Source organism: Balaenoptera physalus, assembly GCF_965194825.1.
Source record: "Balaenoptera physalus genome assembly, chromosome: 5".
In the NCBI taxonomy this organism is placed as follows: domain Eukaryota; kingdom Metazoa; phylum Chordata; class Mammalia; order Artiodactyla; family Balaenopteridae; genus Balaenoptera; species Balaenoptera physalus.
This window is the reverse complement of record NC_138884.1, coordinates 25,336,523-25,356,505: the sequence shown is the minus strand read 5'-3', so window position 1 is coordinate 25,356,505 and position 19,983 is coordinate 25,336,523. Positions and strand designations below refer to the sequence as shown.

Genomic DNA, 19,983 nt, shown 5'->3' with positions numbered 1-19,983 from the left:
AATAATGTTGTGAAAACTTTATATTAGAGTAATTATTACTCAGTCTTTTCAGGAAGTCTTTGATAGGAACGGTGGGGCAAAACATTACTGGCAATATATTTGCACATTCTTTATGCTAAAGCTCAAAAAGAGTATGTTTTAGCTATAGGACTTGATAAAAGGAATTAAGAAGTTATAAAAACCCTAACATTAGTTTATAGTTTCTTAAAAACTTGTGTCAATGGCCATGAGAGTTCTGCATAGGCTATTATCTCGTCCTTGACATTTTTAAATAAAGAGATAAACTTACTATTTCTTCCCCAAAGTGTACAAGATTTAATGAGTAGAGATTAGTGTGTCATAGAGTTACTACACTCTTGTATAAGTTAGGCATAAGACAACCTCTGGGGTTCCTTCAGCTCTGCAATTCTGAGACATAGAGAATTCAAAAGAGCATGAGTTCCCAGGAGGAATCTTAGAAGTACAATTTCTCACACAGAGGCACTACGACACTTTAACGTGAGAAATGCTACAGCTTGTATCATTGAACTTTTAAAATGAAGTAGCAGCGTTCTTAGAATCAGAACAAAAGCTCTCACTATGCAGAAAAGGATATTTAATTAATTAAGAAAGAGTGAAGATACCCTTTAATATTCTAGCCTATGATAACTAGCTGAATCACTTCTGTTTTCAATTTCATAATCATGCTACTAGTATTATACTTGCATATAAATAAACTGTATAGAACACAAAACAAAGGTGTGAAAAATCACAGAAATGGTTACTAACATAATCCCCAAAGAATTTCTCCCCAGAAGATACCCTAACTAGAAAACCTGATTTGAGTAGTTATGCTTCTTTTTAAATTTCAAGGATGAAAATAGGCATCATTTCTAAACACTGGCATCGAAATTGGAAAATGCCATAAATTTTTCTCTCCTTAAAATAAATTGTGCAACCCTAAGAATACTTGATGAGGCTGGCACAACTGTTCTCCAAGCAGAAAAATTAAAATGGAGTAGTTTAATATTTGTTCAGCAAAATTCACAACCAACCTAAGACATTAGTTATAAATGAGCAACTTGATACGAAAATAAGAGCAGAATAAAATGATAAAATTATATTGACAATAGTGTTTGGTTTTAGGAAAAATTAAACATACATAAATAATATAAACATATATACATAAGCATGCACACATAGATCTCTATTTATCAAGAATATGAGAAAAAGAAAGCAGAAAAACTAATATACAAAATAGACAAAAAAATTAAATAGACAGAAGAATAACTATAAAATAATGAAGTAAACATATGACTTTTTCCAAGGGAATTTTTTCAGTGCTCTGTGATGGAATGTGGGATTGATGAATGTACCTAAAAAGTAATTTGCATATATATCTATAGATCACAATTCTATTTGAATATGAAGATGTTATATACATATATACTTATTTCTATAAGCAACTTTATTATAATGAGTATTTCTTCCTAAAAGAGAAAAATATATAAAATATCTATTTTAAAAGATATTAGAATTATGGACTTTTACTTCTGGGAAGATGGAAGAGTTACACTTTCTCCTTTTCTTCTCCTTAAATACAATGGAAATGGTCAGATTTCAATAGAAAATCAATTATCATACAAGAAACAAGAAACAGAAAGATCTCTTAACTGAATGAAAAGAGACAATCAATAAATGCCAACACCAGATGAGAAGAATTTTGTAATTATCTGGCAAAGATTTTAAAACAGCCATGATAAAAATGTTTCAACAAGCAATAACACTCATTCTTGAAATAAATAAATAAAAAATAGAAGGTCTCAGCAAGGAAAAAGAAAGCCTCAACAAGGAAATAGAAGGTATAAAAAATAACCAATTTGAAATTTTAGAACTGAAAAATGTAATAATCAAAATAACACCTCAGTGGATGGGCTCAACAGCAGAATGGAAAGGACAGAGGACAGAATCAGTAAACTTAAAGCTAGAACAATAAAAAATACTCAACCTGTACAACAGAGAGAAAATAGACTGAGAAAAATAAATAGAGTGTGAGGTACTTGTGAGAGTATAACAAAAAATTTAACATTCATGTAATTTAGAGTCCCAGGAGGAGAGGAGAAAGTGGGTAGGGATGAAAAAGTACACAAAGAAATAATGACTGAAGACATCCTGAATTTAGCAAGAGACAAACATACAGATTCAAGAAACTGAGTAAACCACAAACAGGTTAAACCCAAAGAATTACATGCTGAGAGACATCATGAGTTACTTCAACAATTAAGGACAAAGAAAAAAATCTGAAATAAGGGAGAGAGAAACAAAACCTTACTTATAGGGTAAAAACAATTAGAAACATAGTAGTAACCATAGATGTAGGAAAGAAGAGGCACAGTATTTGTCAAGTGCTAAAAGAAAAAGAAGTCTCAACCAAGAGTCTTATGCCTAGCAAAAACATCCTTCAGTAATGAAGGGGAAATTAGGACATTCTCAGATGAAGGGAAACTTAGGAAATTTGTTGCCAGCGGATATACCCTAAAACAAGCAATAAACAAGTTCTCTAAACAGTAAGGGTATGATAAAAAAAAAGAATCGTGGAACAGGGGTAAGGAAGAAAGAACACAGTAAATTAAAAAAATAGGTAAGTACAATAGGCTTTCCTCCTCCTCTTGAGTTTTCTAAATTATGTTTGGTGTTTGAAGCAAAAACTAAAATACTGTCTGATGTGGTTCTAAATGTATGTAGATGGAATATCTAAGGCATTTATATCATAAATGGGGTAGGGGTAGAGGGAAAGAAAGGGAGATGAGATTTCAATACTTCACCCAAACAGGTAAAATGAGGACACAGGTAGACTGTGACACGTTATGAATATATAACACTGTCTAGAGCAACCACTAAAAGAGATGTGCAAAGAGATGTACTCAAAACACAAGAGAAAAATCAAAATAGAAATCTTAAAAAAAATTTTAAGTAAGACACAGTAAGGCAAGAAAAACCCCAGATAAATAAAAAGCAGAGAGCAAACTAAAACCAAAAAATAAAATGGCAGACTAAAGCCCTAACATACCAATTATTACATTAAATGTAAATGGTCTAAACATATCAATTAAGACAGCGATTTGTAGAGTGGATTAAAAACATGATCTAGTTACATGCTCTCTTTAAGAAACTGACTTCAAATCACCAGTATGGACAGATAAAAGTGAAAGGATAAAAAAATATATATATATATATATATATATATATATATATATATATATATATATATATATATATCATGGAATCATTACAAAGGAAAGCATGAGTAGCTATATTAATTTTAGATAAAGTAGACATTGTAGCAAATAAGGTTACCAAAAACAGAAAGAGACATTATATACTGATAAAAGGATCAATCCACCAAGAAGACATAATAATCCTAAATGTGTATGCACCAAAGCTGCAAAAATATGTGAGGTAAAAACTGACAGAACTGATAGGAGAAATAGACAAATTTATAACTATAGTTGGAGACATAAATATGTCTTTCAAAAATGGATAGAACACATGGACAGAAAATCAGCAAGAATATAGAAAAACTCAACAAACTCAATACACTATCATCCAGTGATCTAACCAACAAGGAACTAAACAACATTTTTAGAACATTCCATCCAACAGTAGCAGAATACACATTCTCTTCAAGTGCCTGTGGAACATAAATGATAATAGAGCATTTCCTGGGATATAAACAAATCTCAACAAATTTAAAATAATTTAAATCAGGGCTTCCCTGGTGGCGCAGTGGTTGGGAGTCTGCCTGCCAGTGCAGAGGACACGGGTTCGAGCCCTGGTCTGGGAGGATCCCACATGCCGCGGAGCAACTAGGCCCGTGAGCCACAACTACTGAGCCTGCGCGTCTGGAGCCTGTGCTCCGCAACGAGAGAGGCCACGACAGTGAGAGGCCCACGCACCGCGATGAAGAGTGGCCTCCGCTCACCACAGCTGGAGAAGGCCCTCGCACAGAAACGAAGACCCAACACAGCCAAAAATAAATAAATAAATTTATAAAATAATTTAAATCATAAATGTTTTCTCACTACATGAAATCAAAGTAGAAATCCATAACATAAACATAATGCGAAAGTCTCCAAACATTTGGATGGCAAACAATACTTCTAAATAATCCAGAATCAAAGAATAAATCTCATGGGAAATGAAAAAATAGATTAAACTCAATGAAAGTGAAATATAACATATAAAAATTTGTGAAACACAGCTGAAGCAGGGCTGAGAGAAAATTTTATAGCACAAAATACATATATTAAAAAAGAGAAAAAATTCTCAAACCAATTATCTAGGCTTGCACTTCAAGAATCTAGAAAAATATTACAATAAATTCTAAGCAAGCAGAACGAAGAAAATAATACAGTGTAGAAATCAATTAACTTGAAAATATTAAAATAGGAAAAAATCAATATTAACAAAGAGTTGATTTTTTTGAAAGATCAATAAAATTGACAAACTTCCAGAAAGACTAACAAAGAAAAAAGAGAGAACATACAAATGACAAATATCATGAATGAAATAAAAGATACCACTAGAGACCCTGCAGACATCAAAAGGATAATAAGGGAGTACTATGAACAACCCCAAACACATAAATTCGACACGTTAGATGAAATGGACAGATTCCTTGTAAAAACGTACTACCAAATGTACAATCTCTCTCTATTATTTCTACAAATTTCACAAATACATGTGAATCTGAAATGTCTAGTAATTAAAAGTTTAATTAAATACAAACAAACCAGAAAAAAAACAGAAGATATTCATTACACAAAGCTGAATTCCTTGAGGTGAATAGCTGCTTACACAGGAGCACTCCTTCAAAGTTTGATTTGCTCTTTCTTGGATGAGGGGTGTGGACACCTTTTGAGCATGACAGCATTGAGAGACTGTCCTTAAAAGGATTTTAGAGCACTGTAATGTAAGCAGCGGGAGATATTTAAGATGCATGGGGTGATGTGAAAGGGTGTATATCTTAGGTGTAGGATAAATGTATACAATGAAATAGACTCAAAGAATCTTAAGTAATAATAATAACTATCACATGTTAAGCACTTATAATGTGTTAGGTTTTATATAGTTTATCTCTTATAACATTCCTGAATGGTAGATTTTTTTAAATGCCTATTTTTTTAGATGTTATAATCATGGTACAAAAAATCAGTTACAGCCAAAACTGCAGAGCTAATAAGTAGTAGATTTTAACTTATGGCTTCACATTCTAAACACACTACGTTTCACAATACTACTTTCTAGTCATGGAGGAAAGAATAAAATCTGAAATAGAATTTAAGTAAAATAAAGAATAAATTGTGGTCCCATGGTTTCAAAATGGACACTGTAGTTCCAAACATCATATTCATATTTAGCCAAAAGAGGGAGAAAAGGGGCATAGATGGAGGGAAAATGGGGGAAGGTGGCTATTATGAGCCACAGCTCTAAAGATGTCCCCTTGGTCTCATTGTCTAAAACTGTCTCACATGACCATCTCTAGCTGCACAGGTGGTTAAAAATGTTGTGAGAATCTGGCTTTCTCAGCTTCAATAGTAGAATGAGGCAAGGAAAAGGGCTTTTAAATATTGATGTTGGGTGAAGAAACCTATAGGGATGACACAGAACACTAAGTTATTTTTTTAATCTTGTAGAGAAATACAATAATAGTAAAGAATCTTGATTAACAAGAGAAATGATTTCAGTGAAATAACCACAGGAGGGTTGTGAAATGTTCGTAATAGGAGACAAAAATCCATCAAATAGCATTTTACTCTTTACCTTCAGGTATCTAAAAGGAAAGCCAATGGTTGAGCTAAAAACATCTTGTTTTTCTTATTATGATGAATTGCTATGCTTGTTTAAGCTTCACCAGTAAAAGAAAAATAAGAAAATAACTTCATTTGTTCCATTGTTCATAATGTGTGCTATGAAAGTGAGCCAAAATAGCCATTTAAAGGAGAATTTTATATATAGTTTACATAACCTATCTTAAACACAATTTTCTTCTGCAGCTTGTAAAGAGAATGATAGGTCAGAGAGAAGAGCAAATACTTTCTAGGGTTATAAAAAGCCTTTCTTTTTTACTTTATGAGTATTCAACTCCAAGCAGTTAATGTAAAAGAATAATCTAAGTAAGTAAATTGGGCTAAGATAAAAGGGATATTTTCCTTTGTCAAATTAATTTTTCTAAGTTTTGAGTGAGTCATTTCTTAGAATTTCAACATGTCTGTGACTACATTTGCAAAAATAAATGTAAGAATATAAAGCAATGCAATTTAACACTTCCTTCAAATAGTTTATATTTATTATTGATTAGGTATTCATATAGTTGTAGAATCTCTTTAAATAACTTGAAAATAATTATAACAGGAAGAAAGTATGTTTTGAGATCTGAGAAACGTGTGTTGACATGCCTGCTCAGGAATCATTAGCTGTGGACCTTAATAATACTTACCTGACAGAATTACTTAGCAGTTTAAATGAGTAAATATGTAAAATCTCCAGTAAATCTTAATTCCCTTTTCTCAGAATACTTTGATGTGAGCCCTCAGATATAACTCACGAAATGTAATCATTGTGATTTAGAAAAGTGCATATCTATTCATGAGGAGAATCACTCCCCAAACTAGCCTTTGCACTGACCGAACAAATAATTTAGTTTGTTTTTTCTTTCTAAGTTTTTAAATTAAGTAACACATCTTTAAAACTAGTTAGAATGTAGGTTTTATATTGTAATACAAGGATGCAAAATGCCAGAGGCTTAAGAAAGATAGATGCCCATTTCTCTTTAACATAAAAATCTCGAATGAGGCAGTTCAGGGCTGATGTCACGGCTCCCTGATCACGGGATCCAGGCTCTATTTTGTTTTACCAGTATATACCATTTTCATGGTTCTGGATGGTTCATCCATCATTCCCTTGTTAGCACTGCAGCCAGTCAAAGGAAAGAGTCAGTGAGGGGGAGAGCATGACTGTGCCCTTCTTTTAAGGACATGATCAGAAATTTGTACAAATCACTTCCACTGACATGCCATTGGCTATTAGTTAGTTATATGACTACACCTAGCTGCAAGGGAGTCAGGAAGTGCAATAATTACCTGGGTGGTCATGTGCCCAGATAAAAGTTATATCGCCATGTAAGAAAGGAAAAAGAAATACTAGGGAACAATTAGCAGTTTCTGCCATCTCCATCAACAATGCAAAATGCATAAATATCATAATTATGCAAAGGCAATTGATAAAAGTTAAAAAAAAGAAAAACACTCTTCTAGACCACTGACTGAAGCTTAACTGTGCTGAAATTTTCAACTGGACCCCACCTGCACCCCCCCTCACAAAATGTCAAAAAATCTCAAAAATTTAATTTGACCAAACTTGAACAGACTCTTTAATGGAGATATTTAATGACATTAATGATGAAACAAACAAACAAACAAACAAAAAGCAAAGCTTTTCTATGGCAGGTATTAGATAGAGCAACCATAAGAAGCATGTCTTTTCTTACCCTTACCTCCCTCTAACAACTATTTTGTAACAACTTACTGTTAATATGTAATAAAATAAGGCAGTTTTAAAACAAATAGTGTACTAGCATATTCAAAGAAATATCTTTCAAAGAAGCCTTCTCTAAATGATGCAATGATTTTCTGAAAATTTTTGGAAATTATTCTTTTGTGTTGTTTTAGATGCTAGTTTCCAAGACAGACAACAGAATTAGTCTCATCATTTTATATTCGTTTGTTTTTTTTTCTTTTGTTGTCCTTCCCTTCTTTGCCTAGCTCTTTCTACTTCAGTCAAAAGCAGCACTGCTTTATCCAATAGCCCAATAACCTTCTCCAAAAGGGCTGTGCCTATGCTATCAGGAAGCCAGTGTCTGTTGGAACAAGGGTCTCTGACAGATGGATCACTTGAGGTTGGGTGGGAAACTTAATGTGTGATATGCTTTCACCCAACAAAATACGTACTGAGCAGCCAATGTGTCTGGCAGTGTTCTTGGTTCTGGACATGAAACGGAGAACTAAATAGATAGCATCTCTGCCCTTATTGACCTTGGAGTCTAATGAGAGGCAGATAATGAGAGGTAATTTGAGAAATATCACACACAGAGATGTCAAATCAGAATGTGATTGGTATCACAAAGAGATATGCAGGGAGAAGTATGGAGCAGGGCAGGCTCCACTGAGGTAGAGATGCTGGATTAAAACTTGGAGTTAGAATTAATTAGATGAAGATCGTGCTAGGGAAGGCGGACAGGAAGAGTGTTTCAGTTAGAGAGAGGAGCACATATAAAGGCCCTGGGGTAGGAGATTAGGAAGGAAAAGTTCAGGAAGTAAAGCAGACCAGCATTCCTGGAATGCAGAGGTGAGGCAGAGGATTAAGATTAAGCTGGAGAAAGAGAGGGGACAGTGACAGCAAGGTCATATTGTTCATGTTAAAGATTTTTAATCCATAAAACAACTGGAATCTATTGAAGTATCTGGGCAGGAGAATTACATGCTGAGGTCTTTCTTTTTAAAATAACCTCACAGACCAGGGACTTTAGGGTGTGTGCAAAAACCTACAGTAGGGGACCAGTTAGGAGGCTAGCCTAGCAGTGTAGGCAAGAGGAAAATGTAGACTAAAGTGTCAGAACTGGAGAGATGTGGAGAGAAGTGAGCAATATTTAGTAAGTAAAACTGATACGGCTTAGTAATGGATTGAATTTATAGGGCGGGAGAGTACAAGGTATGAGGAGACAGTTGTGTTTCTGGCTTTTAAACTAGATTGATGATGATGTATTTCATGAGATAGAGAACAGTGAGAGATGGGCTTAAAGGAAATCCGCATTTGGAGTATACCTCATAGGTCAATGAGATAACCTGCAGAGGAAATGTCTATCAAAAAAAGAAGGGTATCTAAGAACCAAAACTAAATAGATTTAAATTTTTATTTTCTAGATCTAGAAAGAAGAGATTGCTAAGGATCTTGAGAAGGAAAGGTGAAGGATGTAGGAAGAAAACCAGGAACATATGTCTTCCTAGAAGCTAAGGAAAAAGATTATATCAAGAAAGTGAGTTTGGTCAATGGTGTTAATTGCTGCTGAAAAGTCAAGTTAAATTGAATGAAAAATTGTTCATTGGATTTGTTGGAAGGGACTTGAGCATAATTGACATATATTTGTTTGTGTGTTGCTACTTAATAAGGTTGATGACACTAAATGGCTGATCTTTGGAAAAAAATAATAAATTCTCAGAAGCTGAATTTTACTTGTCAAAGATTTACTTTACTTCATTTCCTCTGTCTTGATACAGTTTAGTGTAGAAGCACATTTCATGAATGCTAAACACAATTTAGACTTCCCAAATTATATTCCATTTTATTTCTTTATCTTACTGTTGATACTATTTAGTAAAGAGACCCACAAGAATGCATAATGACTTTTAGAAAATGCAAACAAACACATTTTGCCACAAGGTTTTTTAGTCTTCTAATTTCCAAAGGGTTATTGATGATTTGGGGTTTGTTCCTACCTTCTTAGGAGTGAGCATTGTTAATTGTGTTTGACTTGTGCTTTGCTTTTCAGGATTGTTTAAAAATATTCCTTATGGTTGAAGATCTGGATGCTCTAAAGAACTGGATAGTAAAAGTGCAAGGCTGCTCTTGGACGGGGGTGGTTATAAGTAGCACTCACACCAGCACACAGACAACCTCCGCAAAGGGCAGTCAAAGCCAGCCCCAGGAACAGGAAGAGAGGGCAATGTAAGAAGCAAGAGAGATGCTTCAGTTTGGGAGAAATAAAAAAATGAAGGAAGTATTTATTTCCATCAAGTGAGCAGAAACTATAAATTAAGAAATCATTAATAAAATACACTCTAAGCAGTAGCTAAACATAAATGAAAACATATGGGACCAATAACTATGAAAATGGACTGAGATGGCTTATAAGATAAGAATTGTAGAGAAACAACAGTATAGTTATGTCAACGGCTAAGTTAATGGCTATTTCCGCACTCAGAAATATTTATTTTTTTCTCATAATAGCTGTTATATCTGCTGTTAAAGTTAACTAATTTATTTGTTTTTCTCTAAATAAATGGGTGAGTGTACTAAGTTGTGTGTTCCTGTTGGATTCAATGATTTGTAACTGTGGTGAGTATAATCATTAAGTCTCAACTATCCTAATCAGGCATCATTAACTGTTGCTTGACCTAGCATAAAGGAGACACAGCACAAAGGAAATGTTGCTTGTTTTATCAGTAAAATACAAGCTTCAATAGATTTGCCTTATTCTTATTGGTCCATCCTAATTAGGAGCACAAGCAATATGAAAAATGAATCCAGAAATAAATCTCAAGATTGCATCTTATTAGACTGTTCTTTGTCTGATTACAAATCTTTGATCAGAAATATAAAACAAGTAAAAAAAACCAATCAAAGGTACACGAAACTCAAATCACTTTCTTCTTCTCTGGGGTAAGAATTAAGAGTAAGCACAAATAAAATGGAAATAAAGGCTACATGGAGAGCCCATGTATTTGCATGTCAGTCCTCTAAATAAGAAAGGTCATAATTCATAATCTAAGTACTTTTTTTCTCTCGGCTTACAATTATGGAATACTTGAGTTGGAAATGACCTTGGAGATTATATACTCTAGCTTCTTCATTGTTCACATGAGGAAATTCCTTTAGCACTAAGGAAAATGGGCTCTCATGAAGTGGCAGCTAACTCAATAAAAGAATCCAACTCCTGCTCCTGCCCTATCCAGACTATTTCTATTTCTAACTATTTCTCTTACGCTACACTGCCACTTCCCAGTAAGAAAAAGGAAAGATAATAAGCAGGCTTTTGAAAGAGAGGTAAGATCTTAAGCATATTCGAGTAATAAACATTTCTTTAATATTCTAAAGAAAGGTAAGACTGGAATCTTACCTTTAACAGCTCTTTACAGCTGTTAAAAGTTGGTAATGAAGTATATTAACATGGAGTTCATGACTGAGGTAGGGTATGAAGAATCAAATTATAGCATAAATTCTTCATTTTTCTAGTATCATGAACCTCTGAGAGTTCCTTACTATCATAAGCATCAGATTCATTTATTCAATTTTATAAATAAGTAACAGTGTATTTTAAAAGGACAGTTTTCATTTTTCTCTTATTTATATACTTATACTATAGTTTTTCACTTATTTTTTCAAATAGCACTGGAAAAAACCAGCAGTCACTGTTTTCCCATTTTTTAAACAATAATTATCAGTTGGGTCGTATGTATCGGGAACGATAACTACGTGAAGAAACTGGGGTATGCAAAGACGAAAAACACAATGCCCATGCCTTCTAGACGGGGCAGCAGGGAGTAAATGGCTTAACATTTTCTACTGATAAAAGAAGGAGCAGTCCTGGATAGCTAGAACATAGGAACCATGGAGAGAGTTAAGGAGACAAGGAGGCATGCTATGGTAGGGAGTCAGTGTTGGAAAAGATTGACCTGAAGCTTTGTGTGTCCATCAACCTTTTGAGCAAGGCAAGGACCTGAAAAAAATTGCTGAAAGGCTGGGGAGTTCCCAGCATCTCTCAGTAGGAAGAATCTTCTGAAGAACTCTTTTAGGGAGATAACCTCTAATGCCTGAGCTTTAACTTAATGAAGAAACTAACCTTTAAGGGAATTAATAAAAAACTGGGAGATTCCTCATGATGTGAGAGTTCCCTTAGTCCATACCTTCCCTCACCCCAACCGCATCTGGTTTCACAGTGTATTAAATATTCGCAGGCAGTAAACCAAAGATTGAATAATTCATACAATTTAGTGAAAACTGGCAATGATGTGCACCTAACATGAAGATGAAAATAAGATTTCAACAGGTATAGAGTAAAATATGCAAGATGATAAATACATGCAACAGAATATACCTTTTTACTAACACAAAATACAACTAATAAAAATTATTTGGTACCATTTCAAAAACTCTTTGAATAAATAGGATCCTGATGCTTTGATCAATAATTGCTATGTTCTTTTAGCATTCTGACCTAATTTGGTTTTTATATTGTATCTAGTTTTTCCTATACAAAGTTAACTTTATTGTTGCCCCTAGACTCTTTTGTAAATAAGATGGAAGTCTCAAAGGTTTTAATTATCTCAGTCAAATAGGAGTTACTAGTTTTCCTAACACTAGTACTTGAATTCTAATATCTTCCCAAATTGGGCTTTGTATTTTTTCATTTGAATTCACTGTTCTAGGTGAGGCTTTGGAAATTCTACCTTTTTGAGGTTATGAGCTGGGATTTAGTATCTATCCAAAAAAGACAAAATGATTTAGGAAGCAGTTAGATAATTAAGCTGGTTTAGGTAAAGTCTTCTAAAACCTGATAGACATCATTAAAAATAAACTAAGAAAACCAAATTTCTCATTATCATTTCTTTTCTCAAATTCACAGAATGGCCATTTTGCTCTATGCCCTACAGCTTTTAAATGCTAATATAAAGTCTCTTATCACAGGTTTGAGGATTATTGAAAAATAAAATCCATAGATTTCTCATTATTATTACTTTCCTCAAATTTACAGAATGTTCATGTTATTATATGCCCAAAGCTTTTAAATGATTATAGGAAGTATCTGATTACTAATTTTAAGGATTACTTAAATCACATCTGCCATTAAAATTTACAGGAAAACTCAGAATAGCTCTTATAGTATACCATTTCAGCTAAGTAAGTGGAATATTAAAAAAAACCACAACCTTAAATCTGCTGGTATATGTCCTGACAAATACACAATAACTATGGTGAATAAAATTACAACGTACACTGTTCTTTGAATAGAGATGTTCAGTGGACTATGTGCAACATATTCAAATCGCCCAATTAAGGTAGTAGAGAAGCACATGAAGGAAACAATTACTGCAGTGCTGTATGCTGGAGAGGAAAAGCACAGCTTTTTACACAACTTTTAAAATGTAATGTACACAAGAGCAAAGCCAAATGTCAAAGGAACAACCAAATGCCAACAAGGAGAAGCACAGTGTGGGCTGGGACACCACCGTTGAGGCCAAGTAACCCTAAAACACAAGTTTCCTTTGTGTCCCTGCAGATCCTTCTTCTTTTTTTTTTTTTTAATTTTATTTATTTATCTATTTATGGCTGTGTTGGGTCCTCGCCTCCGCGCGAGGGCCCTCTCCAGCCGCGGCAAGTGGGGGCCACCCCTCACCGCGGCGCGCGGGCCCCTCACCATTGCGACCCCCCGGCTGTGGAGCACAGGCTCCAGACGCGCAGGCCCAGCAATCGTGGCTCACGGGCTTAATTGCTCCGCTGCATGTGGGATCCTCCCAGACCAGGGCCCGAACCCGCGTCCCCCGCACCGGCAGGCAGACTCTCAACCACTGCGCCACCAGGGAAGCCCCCTTCTTTTTAATCAAGGGTGGAGTCCAACTTTCACCATCTTGGTAAATTCAAGGTAGGGATATCTCATGTGGTCCAGATGCCAGTGGATGAGACGAACCCCGTGTCATACCTAGTCCAAGATGTGATGGAGACTGAGTGAATTGCAGCCTTTTCCATGTGTCAGGATTGTGATGGTGTAGCTCTGCCGGGTCTGAGATCTCAGACTCAGAATTTGTTTAATCTAATTCCACAACATGTGTAGGTCCCCTCATGACAATAGCAAAACCTCTAAACCCATCTTAAATTGTATATATTAAACCAAATCTCTTAATGCATCTTACCAAGCTGTGGTCTGCTGTCACCAACTTAGAATAATTCTACCTCTCCATACTCAAACCTCAGGTTTAAAGTGCCTCTTTCCTAAGAGTAAAAGCCTGAATCAAGCTGTGACTGTCCAACAATCTTCCTTTCACTATAGGCACCAAAGCTCAGTGGAGGGGAGAAACACTTCCTCACCTCTCATTTCTGACACTGAGGGTAAAAGTGAAACAGAGCATTTCATAGTTATCTAAAAACTACTCAAAAAAGTTTTTATTCATTCAAAGAAATCATGACTTGCATGTTACAACATTCTGAAAAAATGTTCGAGTCAAAAATTACATTTAATTTTCACTATACACAAAGATTTTTTTCCTCCCCAAAGGCAAAACCAACACAAAAATGTGTTTTGGGGACTACTTTACTTCTATGCTGACTGAATACTGATAATGTAATATAATGCTGTTATTAGTCTTTTTGTAATGAATAAAGTTTTTTAAGTAGAGGATAAGGTAGATGTGTCACAGGAAAATGAAACGATCTGTATTTCAAGCTGTTACTTTTATTCTTGCTTTGCAGTTACAATATAGATATTTTGTCAAATGTCCTCAGACCCCTCAGTTTGACAAATGGTATTTTACTCCCTGTCCTTCTCTAAAACATTTTTACCTTTTCCATTGTTCTAAAATGTATCATTCATAAAGGAGAACTCTAATAGAAAAATGTGTCACACAAAATAAATAACAACGCCTCCAATTCCAAACTGGTTTAAACAATAAGGCTTCACGACAACCTGTCAACATTCCTATCATTGATGGTTTTGTTACAAGTCTTATGGAGTGTTTTGTGGTAAATCTGAAGATCGCATGTTCAATTCAACTACCTCTTTCTTTGCCTCTCCTCTGGTCTCCTCCCCTGCCCACAGAAAAACTAAGGCAATTAAGCAAAGTTAAAATTCTAATTATCAAGCACCTATTAAAAGAAATGACATTTATTTCACTCTGAAAATCTGATGTAATAAGCACATAAAGAAGTTCCACATTAAGCAAGCTTTCTCTCCACTGAAAGTAGGTCAGGTTACAAAAAGTAAAACAGAATTCAGAAATTAAACTAATGGCTTACAGTCAATCAAAATGCACTTTTTACATTCTAAGTCCATGAGTCCCTTAGGGCAGGGCACTCACTGGAGAATGTCCAAACTAAGGGCCTTGGAGAGGACTAGAAACTTCTCGCCAAGTCATCCTTGCTGAGTACTACTTTGTCACACTAGAGAAAAAAACCTGCAAGGCCACTTTGCAGAGTTCCCAGAAAAGTTCAGCATTTCTGGAATTCCAAATAAATGTTGTTAATTTAAAGGAATAACTTTCACTGTCAGACAATAATGGTAAATGAAACTAAGAAAAACATACACTGAGCTTGGAAATTTCCTCATGAAAATAACAATTTCTAGATTAACACCACACACTTCCTTTTTGGTGGTGGTATTCTTGTTTTTTCTGAGTCCTTAACCTCAAACCTTCTTTTATCTTGTATTGCCCACATCTGGATAAAGAGGAAATTCATTGTTTAAGAGTTCTCTTTAATCCTTCTGTCTTTCTTTATCTGGTCTGCAACAGCTTGAAAATGAGCTCATGACAACAGCTATTTTGTAATGGATAACCTGTCTCCCAGTGACATTATCTGGAATGACTTGACTTACACAAACTAATTCATCTACATCTCTGCAACACATAGGTCAATTTCTTCCTTTCCTAATGATCAGTAATTCATTCTTATTCAACCAACCTTCAGACTTTATACCAAAGTACGCATTCGTTTATTCCACATTAGCTCTTTAGCTTATTATCGACTTCATGGAAAGATCGACTTACCTGGTACACACCATCTCCTGGACCTGCCGCTCCCAATAGGCATTTCATAGCCTTTGGGGTTGAATAGTATGTAATCTCTGCTGTGGCCTTAATGATTCCATCACAGTAGACATTGACATTGACAGAGCCAGCAGGAAAATCTTATAAAACACAAAGAGAGAGTTAGGAGCTGAGTCTTACAAATGCATGTACCACAGTATTATATCTCTTAGAGAATATGAAGTCAGGCTTTAAGAATTCATAACAATTTTACTAGCTTTTAACACTTAATTGTTTTCTTTTTTTATCCTTAGTAGTTAGAAACCACAAAATAGAATATGTAATTTTGCACTTAATTGTTTAAAAAAACTTAAAGGATTAAAACATATGTTAAAATTATAATAAAAGCAAAACACTAAATCTTTTCTCCTTATCTTCTAACCTCCATTTTTTGGAGTAATGTATACTCATCTCTACGTAATACTTTGAATTTACAACAGTAAAGTCATTCATTAAAAGTTAAGTATTTGTTATTAATCTGAGGAAGAAAGTTCCCATTAATTACAGGAAAGTTTCTTAAAATTGTTTGGAAAAAGAAAGAGTAGAGTTGATTGAAATTATAGAACTTTTATTCAATTGATAACAATGAAAAACCCTTAGGAAGGCAAGGTTTAATGCCCTGTTATTTAAGTACTATTTACCCCATCCATTCATCCTTTTTGTGAACAAGTTGTTCAAGGTGACTGATACACCCCATTGTAAATTTTGCTGTAACACATCAACAAAGTTAAAGTTACCCGAGACTGCTGTGCTCTCTATGAAAGAATAACACTAAATAATCACTTCAATGGAAAGGTTGTGTTTTATTGTAACAAAATTAAACAAAATTGAGCTCTTTAAATTCATTCACAGAACACACTTTAAAAACTTTCACTGTTTGTCACAGAGATATTTCCCAAATTCTCCTGGAAAATTGTCATGCAAACATCTGGGGTTTGGAATAACCCAAACCCCATTTGGGAAAGTAAGACCATTTATTCTGAGGCATGTCCCATACGTATTCCCATAATTATTCATGGAACTATCCTGTATATTGCTACATAGCAGCCAACATTTTGTAAGACAATCTATCATTAACTTAGAGAATACACCAGTTGAAAAAAAGAGTTGGAAAGGTTTAATTAGCATAACTGGTAAATAATGGTTGGTTGGTTGGTTTATTTTTACTACAAATTTGCTGTTCAACCACATGGATAATATTATGGTCTGGTATATATTGGAAAATTTGGAATTACAGTTTCCTCCTTTTCTGAAAAACATCTGAACTTTGACATTTTATTCTTTGCGCTGCTCTTAGCTACTAGGTAAACTGAACATAAAATCTTAATGTGAACAATTTTATTTGACATTTTGATTTGCTATTTGGGAAGTATTATCTAAGTACTTCTTAATTTGCAATATTGATTTTTCTGTAGTGATTTTAGTCTAACTAGATTTAGTTTAACTTCTAAACTAATTAGTTAGCAATTATTGTTCATTAAATCATTTAAAAATGTGGCATAAGGAACTAAGGGGCTTTGGAAGAAAAGGAAAAGAAACAGAAAGAATTCTTCCTCATCTCACTTCTGCATATCCTTGTCCATGACAGGAAGCAGTGTCTAAGATGTTTATAAATGATTGGTGTAAAGTCTTTCCCTTCTATAATCCAACTCTGACCTAAGCTGTGCAAGGAAATCCATAGAGGGGACACATGCTTTACACAACACAACAGAAAAGATTTGTAAATGCCTTGTAAATGGATTTCATTATAGCTACAGTCTAAAAAGAAAATGAAAAAGCTCAGGATGCATTTGATATACTCTTCAATTTTAAATATTTTTTACTACATTTCCAAATTTATAATAAGATTGAATATCTTTGTACTTTAAAATATTTTATGAAGTTCACATTTATAAAGTTAGGTAATTTTATTCTCTAATTATAAAAGGACACCATAAATTCAAAAACCAAGTAGTCCTACATTTATATCAAAACATTCAGAAATTAATATATTAAATTTTGATTTTAGTACAGTTATCACAGCAAGTGTGTCTATTCCACCTAGAATTTTAAATCCAATGCAATTTATCACGCTGAAGCAAAGTTGGATAATAAAATGGCTAGGTTCATAATTTAAATAAGGAAAAGAGGGAAGATTGTATATAGAAATGGTACCATGATGATAAAATAGTGAAAAAGAACTATGCTTTCCAAAACAAGAATATACTAAAAAAATATACTTTTTTTTGCATGGCAAAAAATTAAAGAAGAAAAAAGAAAATCATGAATAAAAATCCAAAAGTCTGCTAATCCTGTTACAATAAAGCAAATAATTTTAGTTCCATATTTAATAGCTGACATATTAAAGTGCTCTCTGCTGACATAAAGTATGTGATGTTACTGGCTGTCATTTTACCACATGGTACACAAACTAATTTCTCATAATTTACACATTCGTGCTTTTGCGAATCCAGATTAATAATAACAGCCTTGGGTATGTGAAAGCTAAACACAGGAAACACCTGCAGAACAATATTAGTTTCTGTAGGGAAGTGAAACCATTTACCATAAATTTATTGAAAGAAACTCAGAATGATGTTTTATATTTATTAAAGCATAAAAAAATTTCTTACCTAAAGCTTTCATACACCAGACTGTCTTATTCCAGAGAGCTGGCTGTGTTCTAATGCATTTACTATTTGACGTAAATTCAACCTCCACAGAATCACCAATTACTTCATCTCTCAAAATAATAAATATTTCACCAGGATTCTATAAGATGAAAAATATAACCCAATTAGGCATTTTTAAAAGTTTTCATTAACCAAAGAACCCAGTGCATTTATTAATGATAAAGGTCGCACATGATAATTATATATCTCCATTGTGTCCGTAGTTTCAGCCATATTCAGAAATGAAATATATAAAGGGGATTCTCACAGCATTTTAAGTGTATCAACTTGATGTCTATTGAATACTCAGTTTTTTTTCCCCAACACCAGATTTTGCAACTGAAAAGACAGTGAGGACAGAGCTGCTCCCTTTTCCTCTCACCTCATCCCTGTGTGTGAGGTTCTATCTGAGGGTGATGAGCACCAGTTCACAGACCTCCAAGGAATGTAATTCAGTTGCTAACCAAAGCCTTTTTTTCCCAAATCCCTTTCCTTTACCTTTCCAGAACTTGGTGTATTTATCTATAAATGAGAGGACTGAACAGGTTTAGCTTTAAGACCTCTTATAATTTAATTATGATGAATTGTTTTAAATGTCTAATACAGTTGACCCTTGAACAACATAGGAGCACCGACCCTATGCACAGTGGAAAATCCATGTATAATTGATATTAGGCCCTCCGCAATTCAACCAACTACAGATCATGTTGTACTGGGGTATTTACTATTGAAAAAAAATCCATGTTTAAGTGGACCCATGCATTTCAAAACCCCTGTTCAAAACAAATACTGTATGCTAACACATATATATGGAATCTAAAAAAAAAAAAAAAAAAAAAAGGTTCTGAAAAACGTAGGGGCAGGACAGGAATAAAGACGCAGACGTAGAGAATGGACTTGAGGACATGGGGAGGGGGAAGGGTAAGCTGGGATGAAGTAAGAGAGTGGCATGGACTTGTATATACTACCAAATGTAAAATAGATAGCTAGTGGGAAGCAGCCACATAGCACAGGGAGATCAGCTCGGTTCTTTGTGACCACCTAGAGGGGTGGGAGGGAGATGCAAGAGGGAGGAAATATGGGATATATGTATATGTATAGATGATTCACTTTGTTATAAAGCAGAAACTAACACACTATTGTAAAGCAATTATACTCCAATAAAGATGTTAAAAAAAAAATCCATGTTTAAGTGGACCCATGCAGTTCAAAAGCCCTGTTGTTCAAGGGTCAAGTGTAGTTTTAATCTTACCTAATAGAGGTTCTCTGGTTACTCTTTACGATGAGTATCAGTGAAGGCTATTGAGTTGACAAAGGTTATAAATCTAAAAATTTCAAGATTTTATTAAGGTGGAAAAGCTAAATCTATATACATAAGATATAAAGAGTTATTGAAAACAATCCAGAAAGAAAATTAAGGATAAGAAGATTAGAATTAATATAGAAAAAAAGAAGGAATAAACATTTATTGAGCATGTATTTTATACTAGGAATTATGCGTTTTATATAAAGCCATTTCCTTTAATCCTAACCAAAACAAACACACACATACATATACACACAAACATACACACATACCCCAAAACCAAAATGGAAGGCTATCATTTTTCACTTTTACAAATAGGGTAACTAATGGAGTGAGTTACATTCTGAAGATCAACCAGAACTATCTAAATTTAAAATCTGTACTACTCTTTACATCTTGCTGTTTAACCCTTCAA

General features: G+C 34.1%; 1 protein-coding gene across 9 annotated transcripts in view; it reads right to left on the bottom strand.

Moving 5' to 3' along the window:
- BANK1 (B cell scaffold protein with ankyrin repeats 1) overlaps window positions 1–19,983 on the bottom strand; it is a 498,899-nt gene that overhangs the window by 211,478 nt on the left and 267,438 nt on the right. For all 9 annotated transcript variants that reach the window (XR_014263843.1, XM_082462342.1, XM_082462343.1 and 6 more), the window contains exons 4-5: window positions 18,224–18,362; window positions 15,573–15,712 (exon numbers count right to left, since the gene is read on the bottom strand). Coding sequence is in view for 8 of the 9 variants with exons in the window: in XM_082462342.1 (XP_082318468.1) it covers window positions 15,573–15,712; window positions 18,224–18,362 (279 nt within the window). In the remaining variant the exon portion in view is untranslated. The remainder of the gene's footprint in view (window positions 1–15,572; window positions 15,713–18,223; window positions 18,363–19,983) is intronic.